The following is a 19084-nucleotide window of genomic DNA, read 5'->3' on the forward strand; positions in this document are numbered from 1 at the left end:
TCCTGCTTGGTAGGCAGATTTTTTGACCACTGACCTACCTGGGAAGCCACAGGCGAACTGTTTAGCTTGGTGTAAATGAAGGATGGCCCCTGCCTTGGGGGTCAGGGATCCAATGCATTGTTTTCCCTATGAGGTAGAGCTGTTATATGATGGGGACTTCTTCCTCCCGTCACCCCTGGCTCTGTTGGCTGAGCGCCTCCACTCAGGCTGGTCCCCGGGTGGGACCACTGCAGCACCCAGCCTGGAAGGCAGTGGTGTAACTCGGGGCGGGGGGGCACCTCTTTCCCATCTGAGCCATACACCACCCTGGGGACTGCGGTTCACTTTCAAGGCTGCCCCCATGCTTCCTGCCAGCTTTGGAAATGCAGTTGCCAACTTTAGAGCTGAATCGATTGAGCAGCAGCGGTCTCAAGGGCCACTTCCTGCTAAAGTGTAGTGACACAGAAATGCCAAGGGGCGGGGACGGGGTCTGACAGTTGGCTCTGCCCTTGGGACCCAGCCCTCTCACTCTGGAATCCCAGTTTACAATCTCATGAAGTGTAAGCAAGTCGGCCTCACTGATGAGGGATCAGGTTTAGTGCCAGAAATTAACCTAGGTGTTTTTTTTTCTTTTTGAGTTTGAAATAATGACACCTATGAGCAACACAGTGTATTGGTTGAAGTATTGGATCTGGAGATGCTAGATTCAAGATTTCTGCTCTTTATTTCCTGCATGATCTTGAGCAGGTTTCCTCACCTCTCTGAGCTTTGGTTTTCTTGAGGATTAGACGGGGATGGTAAGAATGCCTTCCTCCGAGAGTTTTGGTAAGGTTTCAGTTCACTAATATACAAACAATGCAAATCATGAAAGCATGTTTCTTTTATGCATTTCCCATTGGTTGCATTTTCCAGGATGCTTCAAGCCTTGTGCTAAGTACTCTGCCTAAGATCAACTTTAAGCCACAGTTTTCTCTCATGGGGACCAGTGTACCAGCCTCCTGACCCATCTACCTGCCCCCAGTCATGTCTCTCCAGTCCATTACGAACAGAGCAACCACGGGAATCATGTCATAGAGTCACGGAACTTCCCTGATGTCCAGATTATGATTTCTAAGTATATTTCCCACTAAAAGGAACCAGGACTCCTTGGAGAAATGACTGACTCCAGGGCTGGGGCAGACTTGTAAACACAGGAGGTACACCCTGAACGGCCTTCCCTGTCAAAAAAAAGATACTTAGGGCCAGAAAATAAGACGACAATTGCAGTGGATTGAAATACATCAAATATATTGACATTTTTAAAAATCATGAGGTCATACTGTTATGACAACAAATACAAACCCTGCCCCTCACTGACACCTGGAAGGTTGCCGTGGCATCACTTATTACTTTGGAGACTGAATTACCAAAGAAAGGGATGTGATTGAGCATCTATCCTGCCTTTGCTGTAGGAAAAGACCCTGTATGCTTCAAGGTTACCAAGCGGTGGGTGAAAGTTCTAAGTCATAGAACAGGGATGGCTCATAAACACGGAATGACTGATGGCAGTAGGAAACCATGATTCACAACCATAACGAAATAATAACGTCCTAGGCTCCAACCATCGGTGACTTGTAAAGCCATCTGGGGAAAGGTTGAAGAGGAATTTCACAACGGAGATCAGGTTATCCCCGGACTCTATGATGAGTTGGTATCACTGCTAGTGGGATAATCAGACGTTCTGCTCTTCTCGACAGGACATGATGAGTGTACAGCAACAGCTCTGCATTTGGGCCTGAGTTCATTCAAGACTCTAGACTTAATACTTTATTAAGAAGGACAGAGAAGCTTGCTACATGATGCCTTGAGGGTGCTTATTCAGCTTAATCAGCCAAATCCAGCATGGGGAAAATTCTACAGGACACATGATTCCATTTCTTCAATAAGCAACTGTCATTTAATAAAGGAGGGTAGTGATTACTTTAGGTGAAAAGAGACTTACTACGACCTTTCGTGGGTCCTGATTTGAAAAAAACAACCTCAAAGACAAAATCTGTGAGGTGACCAGAGGACACTGAGCATGAGCTGGATACTGGATAAAGGAAACAGCATTAATTGCGCTGGAGGTAGATAATCATGGCAATGACTTTATATTTTTATTTATTTAACTGGCTGCGCCAGGTCTTAGCTGCAACTTGCAAACTCTTACTGGCAGCGTGTGGGATCTGGTTCCCTGACCAGGGACTGAACCTGGGCCCCTGCACTGGGAGGGTGGAGTCTTAGCCACTGGACCACCAGGAAAGTCCTGGCAATGGCTTTTGTAAAAAGTCCTCATCTCTTTTAGAGCAATGTACTGAAGTATTTATCTGGCTCTGAGATTTGCTTGAAAATACTCCAGAGAAACAGAACTTGAGTTAATGACAGTAACTTGAGTTACTCAGTATCTCGAGTTACTGAAGTATTCAAGGGAAAAGGTATTGAAGACTATAATTTCTAAGAAATGTGTACAGGACTTCCCTGGCGGTCCAGTGGTTAAGACTCCATATTCATAATGCAGGGACCCAGGTTCAATCCCTGGTCAGGAAATTAAGATCGCGGCCAAAAAAAAAGAAATGTGTAAAAAGTGTAGATACAGAAACAGACATGTGATGAAGCAAATATAATAAACCGTTACTGGCAGAATCTAAGTGGTGGGTGTATGAGTGCTCACTGTAACTTTCTTTCAGTGTTGTTGTATGTCTGAAAATGTTCATAATAAAATGTTGGAGGAAAATACAGGAAGGAAAGGTGTATGTGTGAGTAGGAGAAACTAGAAGAGCAGAAGGTCAACTGCCATTGAAGGCAGCTGGTGAATGTGTAGGGCTTGCTGTGCTATTATTCACTCTACCTCTGAGTGCGTTTCCCAAAAAAGTTCATTTGTTGTACTAAAAAGTTTAAAAATACATAAAGCAAGACGTAAGGCACCCAGCCTACTGATTAGAACCTGAGTAGTTAATGGGCTTCCCAGGTGGCATTAGCAGTAAAGAACGCACCTGCCAATGCAGGAGACTTAAAAAGAGACTCAGGTTCAATCCCTGAGTCAGGAAGATCCCCTGGAGGAGGAAATGGCAACCCACTCCAGTATTCTTGCCTGGAGAATCCCACAGACAGAGAAGCTTGATGGGCTACAGTCCATGGGGCCACAAAAAACTGGACATGACGGAAGCAACTAGAACACACACACAGTCACTGAGTCATGTCCAAGTCTTGCAACCCCCTGGACTATAGCCCGCCAGGCTCCTCTGGCCATGGGATTTCCCAGCAAGAATAATGGACTGGCCATCATCAAAAAATCCACAAACAACAAGTGCTGGAGAGGGTGTGGAGAAAAAGGAACCTTCTTGTACTGCTGGTGGGAATGTAAATTGATACAGCCACTATGAAGACAGTATGGAGATTCCTTAAAAAACTAGGAATAAAACCCCCATATGACACAGCAGTACCACTCCTAGGCATATACCCTGAGGAACCAAAATTGAGAAAGATATATGTACCCCAGTGTTCACTGCAACACTGTTTACAATAGCTAAGACATGGAAGCAACCTGGATGTCAATCGACAGATGAATGGATAAAGAAGATGTTGTACATATATACAATGGAATACTACTCAGCCATAAAAAAGAACACATTCAAGTGAGTTCTAATGAGGTGGATGAACTTAGAGCCTATTATACAGAGTGAAGTAAGTCAGAAATAGAAAAACAAATAGAAACAAGTATATTAACATATATATACAGGGAATCTAGAAAGATGGTATTGATGAATCTACTTATAGGGCAGCAATGAGATGCAGACATAGAGGACAGGCTTTCGGACAAGGGCAGGGGAGAGGAAGGAGAGGGTGAGATGCATGGAGAGAGTGACATGGAAGCATAGACACTACCATATGGAAAATAGATAGCCAATGAAAACTTGCTGTATGACTCAGGGGACTCAAACCAGGACTTTGTAGGAACCCAGAGGGGTGGGGAAGGGTGGGGAGGCAGAAGGAAGGTTCGCGGGAGGAGACATATGTACACCTATGGCTAACTCATGCTAATGTATGGCAGAAATCAAACCAATATTGTGAAGTGTTCATCAATCAATTAAAAATAAACAAGTATAATTAAAAAAAAAAAAAAAGAATACTGGAGTGGGATGCCATTTCCTTCTCCAGGGGATCTTCCCAAACCCCCCAAGGATCAAACCTGGGTCTCCTGCATTGGCTGATGGATTCTTTACCACTGAGCTACCTGGGAAATTAAAGTGTTTATTTCCCCGTAAAGATCAAGTATCTGGTATAAAGTCATACTCTAATTTCTATCTCAGATCTGAAGGTAACAAGAGGCTGAGGGAGTTTACATGACACCCAAGCAGGGGCACATAAAACTCTTTTGCATGAACACAAAACGCCTTCCCAGAGCTCTTCAAATAAAGGATGGGCTGGGTCTTTCCATATAAAACCTGGAGAGGTCAGTCAGTAAAGAAATCGCATCTTGGAAAAGATGCCCCAAGACACTGTTAGAAGCAAAAATTATTTAGAAAACAATGTCTATACCTTCCAGTTTTTAAATTGAAAAAGACCTGCTTCCTGGGAACTCCCCCTCAGTCGTGCCTGTATGTGTCAAAATAACAGTAATGACTGACGTGAGACGGGATCAAGAACACAGTGCATTTTCAGAACAAAAAGTCTGAAGGACATAAGGTCTGGGAAGTTTTACACTAAACTGCATCGTAAAGGGGCTTCCCAGGTGGCGCTAGTGGTAAAGAACCGGCCTGCCTATGCAGGAGACCTAAGAAACTCAAGTTCGATCCCTGGTCGGGAAGATCCCCTGGAAGTGGGCATGGCGACCCACTCCAGTGTTCTTGCCTGGAGAATCCCATGGACAGAGGAGCCTGGCGGTGTACGGTCCATAGGGTCACAAGGAGCCAGACACTGAAGCGACTGAGCACACACACACGTACACTGGTAAAGGTGGGGCTCCCTGGAAGGAGGAGAGAGAGACCGAAGGATGGTTCAGGGAGGAGCCCTATTTTACTACATGCTTGATTCAAGACTTCCTTAGTACTACGCTTTTTAAAAAATGAAAGAAAATCATGTCTTTCTGGCCACAGAGGACACCAGAAATGTTTGACTCTTAACAGTCTGCATTTAAAAAAAAAAAAAGAGCGAGTTTGAGAAATCAGACATCTATAGGAAACAGAATTCTTTTCCTGATAACAGAAGCTTTGGGAGTCAAAAATCTCCCCCCTTGCCTTTTAGGTAGGCCTAAACTCTTCTGGTTTGGGGAACTGATAAAAGTTTGCACAGGGATCCCCAGCAACATACCCATTTATAGAAGCAAAGAAAGGTCCTTCATCTACACTACATTTCCAGCCCTTTACATCAGCTTCTCACAGCCAGCCATGCTTCTGTCCAGAGGCTGCCCTCGCTATGTGTTAAATTCCTGTTCACCTGGACACTGGCTGTGTGCTCAGTGACCCCAGGGAGAGGAAAGCTCACTTACCACTTATCTCTGCCTCTTTCCTTTCCCCATGTCCTTTCAACTGGGCATCCAGGCTGAATTTTCCAGGTTCACTTTTTGCCGAGGACCTGAATGTCAGCTAGCCAGCTGCTCACTGAGGGGACTATAAATGTCACTTTCAGATGAACTAGCTCCTGCTGTTTAAAAATATCCCTGGGGCACTCCACTTCCAAGGCTGTGAAGAGTGGCATAAGCCAGGCGAAGTGCGAAAAGTTCTGTCACCTCCTTTTAATCCCATTCCTCGCTTTATTTCAAAATCCCTAGATCTCTGAACCATGGGTCATTTAAAGTCCAAGCTGCCATCAGCAATACAGTCATTTTGGCCCTCCTGACACGTGTGGAAAATTAACCCTGAGCAGGTCGTGGGGTGTCCGTGAAATGTCTTCTGGAACAAGCCCACAGTGAAGGCCCAAGATGATCACTTTCAAAAGATCTCCTGGCTTCTCTCCCTGCAATCTCTTGCGTCTCAAGAAAGATTTTGTAAAATCTCTTGAGTCTCAAGGGTCTCAAGGGTCTCAAGGAAGATGCCACCTGATGAAATGTCTCCTATTTTTCAGGATTCAGGGGGAAAAAAAACAGAACCAAACAGCTCTGTTCCCATGCAGGGTCAGATGGCTGTCTCGGGGACTGACGGAGAAGACATAAATCGGCTCTGTGCCACGGTTACAGAGTGTTCCGCAGCTGGGGTGTGTGTGTGGAGGGAGGGGGGCTAGAGGCTTGTAGGACAAAGGTCACGTCCAGATTCGAGCCAGAGCTGGGGCGGGGGGAGCCAAGGCCGCACAAAAGGGCATTCCACTGTGCTCCGAGAAGGGATAAGGGCACCGCAGTTCAGTGGCCTGGCAAGTGGAAAAACCGGTAAGGGCGCTGAACTAACGCACACATGATTTCAGCGGTGGGTATGCCAGGTACAGCTTCACCCTGCCAGAGCGACTTCATTTCTGGGCACGTTTTTCAAGAAGGAAGAGTTAGCAAATAGTGAATCTCATGGGATTTTCTCCAGTGGACTTACAAAGAGGAAGCGTATTTCTTGCCTGCTGCCCGGGTTCTCCTGAAGCCTGGATATCATCAGCGGGAGCCTGGAGTTGGGGAATGAAAGAAATGCAGGTCAAGGACTCAGTCAATGGTGGGGCTTAGGTTGTTTGCCCAGCCTACTTCACTCCAGAAGAGCTCACACAAGCCTTTGGAAGAGCCATCTCTCTAAACACAGACGTGTCCTCCGATGTCTCCAGGGGGAGCCATTCGTAACTCAGGGAAATTTTTTTAACACTCCATTGAAAATCTCTCCCTAATGACTCCAAAAAATTATGATCTGGGCAGAGGGTCAATAGTGGCAGGACTACTGGGCTTTGAAATCAGATTGATCTGACTCTGAATCCTTGCTCTGTCACCTGTGGCTTTGGGCAAACGGCCAAGCCTGTTTTTTCATCTAAAGACTTCACCGCATGGTTGAGAAGAATAAATGAAACACTACAAACTTCCTTAGTAGTCCAATGCTTGTGAGTCCACCTTGCAACGCAGGGAAAGAGGGTGTGATCCCTGGTCAGGGAACCAAATCCCACATGCCACAGGGCAACTGAGCCCTCGCATTCTGGAGCCCAAGGGACACAACTAGAGAATTCCATGTGCTGCAAAGCAAGATTCCTCACGATGCAACGGAGATCCCGTGTGGTGCAACGAAGACCTGAAGGATCCTCCAGCCTACCCTCGTATCGTACAGATGGGGAAACCGTGGCTTGAACTGGGGTTGGTGGGTCACATGATCTGTAAGCAGAGGAGGAGTAACAGAAATCCTCAAGTGGCCAAGACCTGCCACCTCCAGCCCCCCCACCCTGCATGGTGTAACCCCCGACTCCGGGGGTCCCAGGTGATACCGACGCAGCTCTGAACTCCAGCTGCCCAAGGGGGAGGAGATGGAGCCAAAGCACAGAGAGTTCCTGCAGGTACAGCGAGTCGCCTCGCAAGGGCATTTGCCCTGCTCAACCTTGAAGACTCTGGCTCCTCTACCCTGAATTCTTCCTACCTCCCAGCCACCCTGACACCCCTCGGGACGTCACTGCCTTCCTGGCGTGGCCTCAGCGCCCCCTGGTGGCCACCCAAGGCCCAAGCTGCAGAGTCGGCCCATCGCCAAGCCCAGCTCACATGTGGCTTTTTGCCCAACTGAATTCCAGAGCAGGGTCCCACCCTGGATGCTGCAGCCCAAACCCTTCTCCCAGGGAGCAGATGATTCCACCCACTGAGGCCCATACCAGCTTTGTCCCCAGGGTGCCCCAGTTCTAAGAGTTCCATTTACCAAAATCCCCCTATGGCACAGAGTATCTGATTGTTCATGTATGGATGTGAGAGTTGGACTGTGAAGAAGGCTGAGCGCTGAAGAATTGATGCTTTTGAACTGTGGTGTTGGAGAAGACTCTTGAGAGTCCCTTGGACTGCAAGGAGATCCAACCAGTCCATCCTGAAGGAGATCAGCCCTGGGATTTCCTTGGAAGGAATGATACTAAAACTGAAACTCCAGTACTTTGGCCACCTCATGCGAAGTTGACTCATTGGAAAAGACTCATGCTGGGAGGGATTGGGGGCAAGAGGAGAAGGGGATGACAGAGGATGAGATGGCTGGATGGCATCACTGACTCGATGGACGTCCCAGTGAACTCCGGGAGTTGGTGATGGACAGGGAGGCCTGGTGTGCTGCGATTCATGGGGTCGCAAAGAGTCAGACACAACTGAGCGATTGATCTGATCTGATCTGATCTGATCGTTACATAGGATTGATTCCGAGTTTCCCTGTTTGGCCCATGGGTCAGCAGGGAGTTGTAGCTTTTTGTCATCAGTGCCAGCCTGGGAAGGGTCTATTCTCCTCCACTGATAGCTACAGGGCAGGTGAGAAACCTGGATTTGGAGCAGGCCTGCCGGGAGGATGCTGATGCTGACGACCTTTGAAGGCCCTGAGTTCTAAGGACCCACCTGCTCCTTCTCTGACTCAGTCAAGGTTCAGGTGGAAACAGCCAGCCAGAGGGTAAGGGACCTGTCACAGGTATTTGAGCTTAGGTGACTGCTGTCTGCTGTTTAGTTCCCCAGTCGTGTCCAGCTCTTTATGACCCTCCCCCGTGCCGCCCCCATGGTAACCCACCAGGCTCCTCTGCCCATGTAATTTTCCAGGCAAGAATATTGGCATGGGTCGCCATTTGCTACTCCAGGGGATCTTTTTGAACCAGGGATTGAATCTCCATCTCCTGCACTGGTAGGTGAGTTCTTTACCACTGTGCCACCTGAAAAGTGCTAGATGACTTGTAGGGGTTACTTAATGTAAGCTGTCTCTGGAGGGCTATATCCTTGAGTCTGATGCTGGAGCTTGAAGCCCCGGGCCAGGCTGTCGGGACAGAGGGATCTGAGGCAGCCGGGAGCAAGAAGGTGCTGGAATCCACAGGCACAAGCCCATGCGGAACTAAGTAATCTTAGTTCCTGAGATGGTGTACCAAGAAGGGCACATAGCTTCTGTGGTATTGCCAAAAATGTATAAATTCATAAATCACGGCAAAGACTGAGAACATGTCACAGACCAGCTTTGAACGAGACATCATAGTGAAGTGTAATGTGGCATCCTGGATCCTGATATAGAAAAGACATTACTGGGAAAATGAGAAATTTGAATAAAGCTCGTATTTAGTAGGGAGCATTGTACGAAGCTTTTTAATATAACTGCACTTTAAAGTCTTTTTGGCTGCACTGGGTCCTCGATGCTGTGTGGGCTCTTCCCTAGGTGTGGCAAGCAGGGGCCACTCGATGCTTGGGCTTCTCTGTTGCAGGGCATAGGCTCTAGGGTTCCGGGGATCAGCAGTTGCGGCTCCTAGGCTTAGTTGCTACTCAGCACGTGGAACCTTCTGGGACCAGGGATCAAACCCGCGCTTCCTCCACGGGCAAGCAGACTCTTTACCACTGAACCACCAGGGAAGCCCCTGTGCCGTTTTGACTCCTGGTTTTGATCCTTGTACTGTGGCTCAGTAAGATACAAACATGAGAGGGAGCCGGGTGAAAGGTAAATGACAACAGAGTTTAAAATAGTTTTACAGGTTTAAAAGGAAGTTCAGTGGGAAATCTGCTTCCCTCCTGTCCTTCAACTACCCAGGCTGCTTCCCCACAGGGATCAATGTTAGCAGTTTCTGATGTCTCCTTCTAGAGTAACCTGTCTGCCCCAACTGTCTCCAGCCCATCTGCCGCATTTGCCATCTTGACCTCTGACTCGCACATGCTTCAAATGCCTGGTGACCCATGGCTGCTTTCTCAACATCAAGAGCGGGAAAAATATTTTTTCCAGCCCGAAGAGGTTCCCTGAGGGTCCCAGCAGATCCCACCCCCATCTAACCCCCGCCCACGCTCCACAGCACCCAGGGTGCTACTCGGGGTTGGAAGGGGGCCCAGGGCTGCCAGGCAGTGGAGCGGGGGCAGGGGTGGGAGGAAGGAGGAAGCACAGGCAAGTGTGGCCCTTCCTGCCCACAATGGTTGTCATGGTGACCCCGGGTCAAGAGTAGCCCAAGGGCATCCACCCAGGCCCAGAAGAACTCCGCACAAGTGAAACTTCACAGTCTTTTATTACCAAACTCAGGCAGCTGTAAACGCAGCTGGGTTAACCCTTTAAACCCAGCTTACAGCAAAACCGTGCCATCTGGATGCAGGTGCACGCCTAATAAAGGCTGTCTCCTAAAAAAGAGGATTGAAAGTATATATACATATCCGCGCATCTTTTTAAAAAGCAAAATTCACCAGTGTCTCAGAAAAGAAAAATCCTAAAGTGATTCCAGTCAACTCCCGCCCCTCTAAATGAAGAAACAGCATTGGCAGTCTCTGGTGGCTCAAAAACTCCAACTCAGGATGTACCCAGGAAGCAAGCATTTCTTTCCTCTTAAAACGCTTTCTGCTTCATGTTCAACCTCCATAGCTTACTCCTTAGAAACACCTGAAGAAATACTGTATAAATAAGACCAAATTTGCTTTTCCCAGCTTCTATCCACTGAAAGTTCACACCAAGGATGGTTCCTTAGCAATTTTCACCTCTACTACAGGCAGGAAATCGATCCCTAATTTCTGGAAACTGGCAAAACATCCTCAGTCTTCCTGAGGGCTCCATGAAAGACCACAGATCAGACTGAAATGCCAGGGTAGGCAAAGGGGGCCTTTCTAAATAAAAACAGTCAGCATCCCCAAATCTAAAGTCTAACCTATCAGGTAAAAACAAGCAGCAGCCGGCTGTAACAGAAGGGGTTCTCTCCCTGCTCTAACCATGAAGTTTGCTAACAAAGGGCAAGAGTCAGTACTCGACCTCAGGTCCCTTCCGGGAAGCCTAAGCCACAGCTGGTGTGGTCATCTCTAGCTGAATAAAGCCGCCACTCCCAGGCAGCCTGGCTCATGGCTGCTCCACTTGAAACATGATCCCTCGTGCAGGGGGCTTGAGAATCACAAGGGAGATTTTCTTCTTACTTTGACTTCATAAACAACCAATACTTCTATTTCGCAGCTTCTAGAAAACTGCTCAGAGACCCCAATCCCCAGGGTCAGTGTCACCCCCAGGATCCAGGTCACAAGGTCACAGGTCCTTCCAGTTGATGGGCTCTTTGCCGGACTTCTGCAGCAGCTCGTTGGTTTTAGAGAAATGCCTGCATCCGAAGAAGCCCCTGTACACCGACAGCGGCGAGGGGTGTGCCGTCTGCAGCACGTGGTGCCGCTTCTGAAAAAGGGGGAGACAGGTGGTGAGACTGGGGGGGCATATTTGGAGTTTTTAACCAAACCACTCTGGCATTTGCCCTTTCCATCACCTCTGCCGCTGCGCTGTGCCAGCTCTAAATTCGCAGCGTCCGCACAGATCTGTGCGTGTGTTCATCCTCCAATGGCTGGTAGAGCCACTACCTGGGGAGGCTCCGAGAAAGCAAAAGACCCCTCCCTCTCCACCTTCTGCTGGGCACTGTGTGGGATGTGTGGGTGCCTGTGTCCTCCTTGACCCAGCAGTCCCATTGCTGAGACCGCCTCTGGTGAGGGACTCAGCGATGCACGCGTCTCCACAAAGATGCAGGGACGAGCAGGGGTGCTGCTGCGCGGCTCCTAGCCGGTGAAACCTGCCACAACCCGGTGCTACGTGTGCGGAAGACACAGTTCTGCAACGCAACGCCGCACAGCTACCAGAACAAGGTCAAGCTATACATGCTGATATAAGGAGCCCTCCAAATCTGTCACAAGTGGAAAGAGACAAGAAAGGATAAATGCATTAAATTAAAAAAAATAATAATCTTCTGGGGGTGGGGAACAGACACTAGTTGGGAGCAGACCCAAGACACTAATTATAGTAGTTCCTTTAGGGGAAGGAGCAGAAGGCATTTCCTTTCCATCCTGTACCTTCCTCTGCTGTTTCAATCATCTCACCACAAAAATGGAATCCTTAACATTTATTAAAATGTCACCTGTAGCTAACTGAGTGGGAAGATCCTGGACCATTTTTGTTTTCTTCCTAATTCTTTCCTGTATTTAACTAAAAATCACCCAACAAGTAGTTTCTGCCTCAGATGGTAAAGAATCCTCCAGGAGTGGAGGAGATCCTGGTCGATCCCTGGGTCGGGAAGACCCCCTGGAGGAGGGCAGTAGAACGGCAACCCACTCCAGTATCCTTGCCTGGAGAATCCACGGACAGAGGACCATGGCGGGCTATAGTTCATGGGGTCACAGGGAGTCAAACAAGATTAAGCAATTGACACGACACCCTGCGAATAACTATCTTTCAAGACACGGCTGCTTTCAAGGAGCTCGGTCCAGGAGGGGCTGCTGGGGAGGCCGGGCAGCCTGGATCCAGGTGCTGGCCCTGCCGTTCAGCAGTGGGGCACCCTCCAGAGAGTCGCTGACCGTCCCTAGGCCACTGTTCACCTGTGGCCTGGGAGTAACAGCAGTGACAGCTTGGCTAAGATCCCATGAAAGACAAAGCTGGGTCTTGGGCACAGAGCATCAGGAAGGGATGCAGGCCAGGCACTCAGCACAGGGCCCGGCAGGCAGGGCAGGTCCCCGTGTGCACTCCAAAGGGCAAGTCAGCAGCCAGCCTGGGCACACAGAGACCTCCACGTGCTGGACAAAGGCAGGCAGGGGAGTGGGGCGCCCACGAGAAACCCAGGTGGTTCGGGGATCTGGAGTTCAGAGGCTGAGAGGCAGGCCGAGGCCACCCCCAGACCCCAGCTGGTGACCCCAGTCAAGGCCTTCCAGGGAGAAGGCGTCTGAGCGCTCTGGGCAAGATGAGATGAGGCTGACCTGAGGCTAAGATGGGCAGGTGGGGAGGGGCTGAGAGAAGAAAGGCTGTGAATGGTTGGTGTGTCTGTGGCGGGGGAGAGGGGGAGGCGAGAAGGGGTGGGAGAAGGGGGAAGAGAGGTCTAGAACATGTGTGATTATTTACTTTCAAACTAAACCATATTTAATACTACAGATTACAGATACACTGAGTAAGGGCGCTTCTGACCACAAACCTCCCTAAGACACAGACTGGAAATGACTCCCATACACATTTTGTTACCTAGATAAGCAAGCAGACCTTACTGAGCAGTCAGTTCATTTATGCCAGGTTTTATTCCTACTATTCCCTCTTCAAAAGAAAAACATCTGAAAATATCCTGCTCATTCACGAAGAACCTTTACAGAGAAAATTAAGACGGAACTCCACTTCAGAGAAAATGGAGAGGATAAATGACATGCGAGTCCAGTCTCTGGACCTGAACTCGATGGCTGGCTTGGTACCCTCGCCCGCAGGACCACCCAGGTCTGAGTGGGATGCTCAGATCAGAGTCAGAAGCTCCACTCACAAGTGAGCGGGCAAGTGACCTCGCCTCCCTGAGCCTGTGACAAAGGGGAGTCCGTGTATCCCCCGTGCCTCGCCCTGGACGTAGCCTTTGTTAAGATTAGGTGAGTCGCTGCTTAAGAAGTGCTGGACTTGCTCCGACAGCAGGCAGGGCTTCAGCATGTCTGCACATCTCTGACACACCACCCACTGCCAGGCCGCCTTGATTTCTCCTTCACTTATTGAAGTGCCTACACTATAATTTCTCCACCCAGCTTCATTGCCCAATTCAGTGCCTCCAGCAGCCCAAGCTAAGCACCCTTCCTTGCTGCCCGCCTGCATGCCTCCCCCCGTCCCAGCCCCACAACCACCAGTCTCCAGTCTCCTTCAAACCAGCTTTACCTGCAGTCTGTGACAGGCATCTCAGAGAAACGCCAGGGCTCAGCCCAGAGGAGTGGCAGGATTGGGTGGTTTTAGGACTGGGTTAAAGGGCATGAGGGAAATGATTGGAGGATAACTTCTGGGTGGGTTTTTTTTGGTCAAGGCACACGTAGGGATTTGACTAGGGTTCGAATCCCAGGCCCCCTGCAGTGGAAGCATGGGATCTTAACTTTTTAGGATGACTTCTGGTTTTTCATCACAGTAACTGGGTATGCATGGGTGCTTCAGTAAGTTAAGTGGAGAGGGAAGGAACAAACTGAGGGAGGATGCGGGGAGGGCAGAGAATGACGAGCTGAGTTAGTGGTGTCAGGAACTGGCAACTAGAGCACTGACAGTGTTTTCACGGGGGAAGTTAAATTTGCGCTGAACTGGGACTCTTCGTGTTTTCTATATACCCTCAAACTTGCTGAAAGCAAGAGACTTACCTGACTCATCCTTTACTGCATTGTTTGTTTCATGAATGGAACCCGAGGACCTGTGTGGTTTTCCATGTATATGGCAAGTTTATGCCAGTGTTACCAACTGCATCTAAGTAGAAGTGGGCCAGCTGCTCTCCTCATTACACAACTAATCATTTTATCTAAGGTCTGTTCAGTTTTCCTTCTTGATTTTTATTTTTTGGCCTCACCATGTGACATGTGGGATCTTAGTTCCCCAATCAGGGATGGAACCCAGGCCCCCTGCATTGCGAGCAAGAGGTCTTAACCACTGGATCGCCAGCAAAGTCCCTGAGTTCTCTTCAATTTTTGACGGGAAACCTAATACTATCATAGTCATAAGGAAAAATAAGCTTCATTTTAAGAAATGGATTTTCTAGGACCACATAACTGAAATTCTTAGAATTCTCTAGCCTGGTTTAAACTATTAAAAAGACAAAAACCCCGCACAACATACCCTATCAATTGCACTGCCCTTCTTCTGAGCATAAGAGCCCCAGAGCAAGAAGACAAGGCCGTGGGCGTTCTGATTGAGCCACGACACGACGGCGTCGGTGAACTGCTCCCAACCTCTCTCTTTATGAGAGTTGGCCTGATGTGCCCGGACCGTGAGGACAGCGTTGAGCAGCAAAACACCTGTGAAAACACAGCCAAAAAGCGGTTTCCAGGGAGGCTGAAACGTGGGACCTAAAACACGGCACAAACGACCATGTCCAAGAAACAAACACAGACTCACAGATAACAGAGAAGAGACGTGCGGATGCTAAGGGGAGGGATAAACTGGAAGTCGGTTAGCAAACTATTGTACACATGATGGGCAAGCAACACGGTCCTGTGCAGCACAGGACACTCTATATCAGTATCCTGTGATAAACCAAAATGAAGAAGAATATGAGAAAGAATCTGTATAATGGAAGCATGTAGCTATACAGCAGAAATAACACGACATTGTAAAATCAACTATATATCAATAAAACTAAAAAAAAAAGAGGCTGAAATGAGTCAGCCAAAAACCCAATAATGAGCTCAGTGCATGACAAAACCAGGTAGCATCAAGGCAGGATCAGTAGGTGCCTCTGGGCGAGATTTATTTTCACCTCTACACTTTCAACATCTTCTGAGTACGCAATCATACATTATGTCCATCATGGGAAAGAACTGTTAAAAAATATATATATACATATATATCCTAAGTGACATGAAATAACCTCAGAATTTAACGCAAGGAAGCCAAGACATTTCGCTCAAACAATAATCTCACTGCAAGAGAACAAAGAGTAAATATTCTTTCCTTTTCTTGGGTATAGTTTATTTGTTCAGAAAGAGAAAAAGTCCCGTAGATAGGTATTAAACACATAACACAAGCCATGTATTGACGTGAGAAAAGGACCATGCTGCCTTCTGCATGGTCCAAGTGGGTAAACGTGAAGTATGGATGCCAAGGAACCAATTTCTCTTTCACATTACAAATAAAACATGAGAAACACTGGCTGTAGGATGAGACACATTTCTTGACTTAAACTTAGCCATTTGACCAGAGCTCTCTAGTTCCACACGGATATCTTTTCAAAATATAAGCCGGCCAGACAGGAAAGAGAAGACTCTTGAAACCCACCCAAAGCACATCTAGCAGTGGTTAGCTTACCTTGTTTGGCCCATCCGGATAAATCTCCATGACCAGGGTGAACAAAACCATCTATGTCTGTAGACAGCTCTTTATAAATGTTTTCCAAACTGAAAACAAGTCAAAAGAAAAACAAAAACCCCACAATCTTAAGTACCATTGTGAAAGTTTAGGATCCGCCAGCACACATGCAAATTATAGCCTGCAAAGCCAGCCTTGGGGCTGCCCTTCCTTCTTTCTGACAGACACACCTGCTGAACCCCTTTACTTTGGTCACTGCTAGTGTTCAGGGAAGAGAACTTTGGAAAACCCAGCAAATTAGCCCAGGATTTACCACCACCCTCAAGCGATGGTTTTAAAGTTCATATCTTTAATAAGTTTATTTACAAATAATACATGAAATCCTCCAAAGCAGGGGTTCTTGACCAGAGGCGATTTCTGCACTCCGGGGGACTTTTGGAAATGTCTGAAGACACTTTTTATCATCTCATGTAGGGGGCAGTACTGCTGGCCAGGGGTGCTGCTGAGTATCTACAGGGCAGTCCCAGCCTGCACAATAAAGACCCAGCCCCAAATGTCAGCAGTGCCGAGAATGAGAAACCCTGCTCCAAAGGCGAGTGGAGGTCCCACAGACAGGCGCACCTGTAGCCTGCAAAGCACGCATCTGAAAGCAGCCACGACTGGAGCCCCCAGTACAGCCTGCCTACCTGGGTGGGGGCGGTACGGGTCTCTGAACACTGAAGCAGAGCCCATGAGCTTGATTGGGTCCGTGATATGGATCCTGTCCCAAGATGACGACCTTCACCTGTGAACACCAGACGGCGAGGATCAAACAGTGCAGCATCGGCAGTGCGAATGGACACCTGGCTGCTGCTAACTTACACGAGGGGACGCTGCGAGGGCAAAGGCAGCCCCCCGCCCGATCCCACTCAGGGTCCCCGGAAGGGAGGAGGGGGACCTGGCACTGTGGCTTTGCATTACCAAGTTCTCCTTCCCTCAGCCACCTGTTGCAACGCCCCTTCCCTTCTCTGACCCGAATGTGTGAAACAACTGGGGATCAACTTTGCTTCCATCCCCTTCGTTTTTCAAATTACAAAAGGAGTTACACCCCTGTCACAGGATGACCATCCAGAAACAGACCAAGTGGCACTCCCACCCCATGCTGACCCAACTGTTTATGAGCACCCGTCTAATGAGGGCCACTGGGCTCCACTCTAGAAACAGACCAAGTGGCCACTCCCACCCCATCTTGACCCAACTGTTTATGAGCACCCGTCTAATGGGGCCGCTGGACCCCACTCTACAGTCTCTGTGTTTCTCGTGTCATACGTTGTGACCCTCCTTTAAGTCAGTGGAGCTCAATAATTAACGGGCAGTCAGTCGGTTTCCCAATTTTTTCCTTACAAAAGACAATGAGGTAAACATCCTACTATATGCATCTTTACATACTGTTGCTGTTTTTGGCCATGCCGTGTGGCATGCGGATCTTATTAATAGTTCCCTGACCAGGGATGGAACCTGTGCCCTCTGTATTGGAAGTGAGGAGTCCTAACCACTGGATGCCAGCAAAGTCCCACTGTTGCTTTTATTTCTATGGAACAGATTCAGAAGAGTGGAGTTGCTGGTCAGAGGATAAGTGTATTTAAAATTTTCAGACATATGCCAGATAGCTTTTCGACGAATTAAAAGAAATTCCCATCCCCCACCAGCTGCATTATGAAGGTGCCTGTTCCCCTGGACAGGTACACCAAGGAGATACTGTGGGTTTGATTCCAGATCTTCTCATTAAGTGAATATGGCAATAAAACAAGTCATGTAAATGTTCTGGTTCCCAAACTGTCCAACTGCATGAGGTCAAAAAAAAAAACACAGATCGTATTACTTTATGGCTAAAAAATGCTAACCATCATTTGACAGTGAAAGCTTGCAACAAAACTTCCATTTATAAAAACCGCAGTTATCTGTGAAGTGCAATAAAACGAGGTCTGCCTGTGTCCTCTTAAGGGATGGCCCCAGAGGAGACTGAGGCCATTGTCAAGGTCGGTGTTAACATACTACTAGGCCTTTTGACGGATCCCACCCACCTCTCTTCGTACCCACACTTCTCTCAAGTTCCTTCTTAAAATCTTCTTCCACAGCTGAAGTACACTTTATCCGAGAATCCAGACTGGACCCGGCCGCTTTCATGGACCTCTCTGTCCCCCTGGTTGGTACCCACATAGGCCCTGGCATATTCTTGAAGAAACCCATCCAGCAGCAAAGCTTTCCCATTCTGGTCCTAGATAAGGGCCTTGGCAGAGCCAGGTAACATCCCAGCCCTCCAAACGCTCACGGGCAAAGAAGCCCCCGGGCCATCTGATTCTCAGAAGTTTCATGCTCTTTTCTTATTCTTTCTTTACAGTATTGCTCGCTGATATTCAAAACAGCACATATTTCGAACAAGGAGCAATCCAGCACTGAATTTAATAGGACTTAAGGGTTTTTTTAAAACTATAAACAAGGAGATATATTCAAAGTACTTGCTCTAAAATGAAAATTAAGAAGTTTGCTAAGTTTTAGGAGTGGCAACCTTATCATGATGGCTTCCTCAACAATTTCGCTTCTCTTTAAGACACTTATTAAGTCATGGGATTCCCACTCTCAGCTTATAAAATCAGTAAGGAGAAAGGAGAACAAAAAATAGAACACCTCCAGCGCAAGCAGATACTGAAGGTTTAGAGGAAATCCACATCACAAAGGTAGTAGGGGACAGGCTTCCTTTCGGGAGGTGCCAGAGACGGATCTAGTTGGTTTTCAAAAGACAAAAGTGAGGCGAGAGTCACCAACCGGTCCAGCTCCAAACCAGGAGAATGGGAGGTGGAGGCGAGGCTGGAAACCAGGTGTGTCTGTATTCAGGCTCAGCTGTCAACTTGCCTTGAACTATGCAAAGGCACCATCAAGCTTCTGAACAGGAGTCTGAGGCAACCAGAGCTCCCAATGAGCAGCCATTGTACACAACGAACTGAAGCAGAGAGATGTCTTTAACAGATATATTCAGGCCAGAAGTCAGCTATAAGGCAGTGTGGTCACACAGAAAGAACACTGAGCTACTAGTCAAGGTGGAGTTGCTGGGAACCAGTTGAAAGACACTTAACTGCTTCCTGCCTCAGTTTTCCCACCACCACAATAATACCTCACATGGGCATGGGGCCCATTTCAGAATTAAAAATAAAAAAACAGAAGTCATAGCACATGCACATATGCACAAACTTCTCTTTTTTTGTTGCATAAATGGCACAAAG

General features: G+C 48.0%; 2 protein-coding genes across 2 annotated transcripts in view; both read right to left on the reverse strand.

Annotated features, from left to right (window-relative positions):
• The window catches only part of ACACB (acetyl-CoA carboxylase beta), a 111092-nt gene extending 105423 nt beyond the window's left edge, over positions 1–5669 (reverse strand). The window contains exon 1 of the mRNA XM_010828668.1: positions 5486–5669. The gene's annotated coding sequence lies outside the window, so the exon portion shown is untranslated. The remainder of the gene's footprint in view (positions 1–5485) is intronic.
• A 4401-nt stretch (positions 5670–10070) lies between these two features.
• Positions 10071–19084, reverse strand: part of UNG (uracil-DNA glycosylase) — an 11078-nt gene continuing 2064 nt past the window's right edge. The window contains exons 4-7 of the mRNA XM_010828669.1: positions 16511–16608; positions 15825–15913; positions 14637–14815; positions 10071–11222 (exon numbers count right to left, since the gene is read on the reverse strand). Of these exons, the coding sequence (XP_010826971.1) occupies positions 11082–11222; positions 14637–14815; positions 15825–15913; positions 16511–16608 (507 nt within the window). The 3' untranslated portion in view covers positions 10071–11081. The remainder of the gene's footprint in view (positions 11223–14636; positions 14816–15824; positions 15914–16510; positions 16609–19084) is intronic.

This window comes from Bison bison, unplaced genomic scaffold (assembly GCF_000754665.1).
Source record: "Bison bison bison isolate TAMUID 2011002044 unplaced genomic scaffold, Bison_UMD1.0 scf7180017864495, whole genome shotgun sequence".
Taxonomy (NCBI): domain Eukaryota; kingdom Metazoa; phylum Chordata; class Mammalia; order Artiodactyla; family Bovidae; genus Bison; species Bison bison.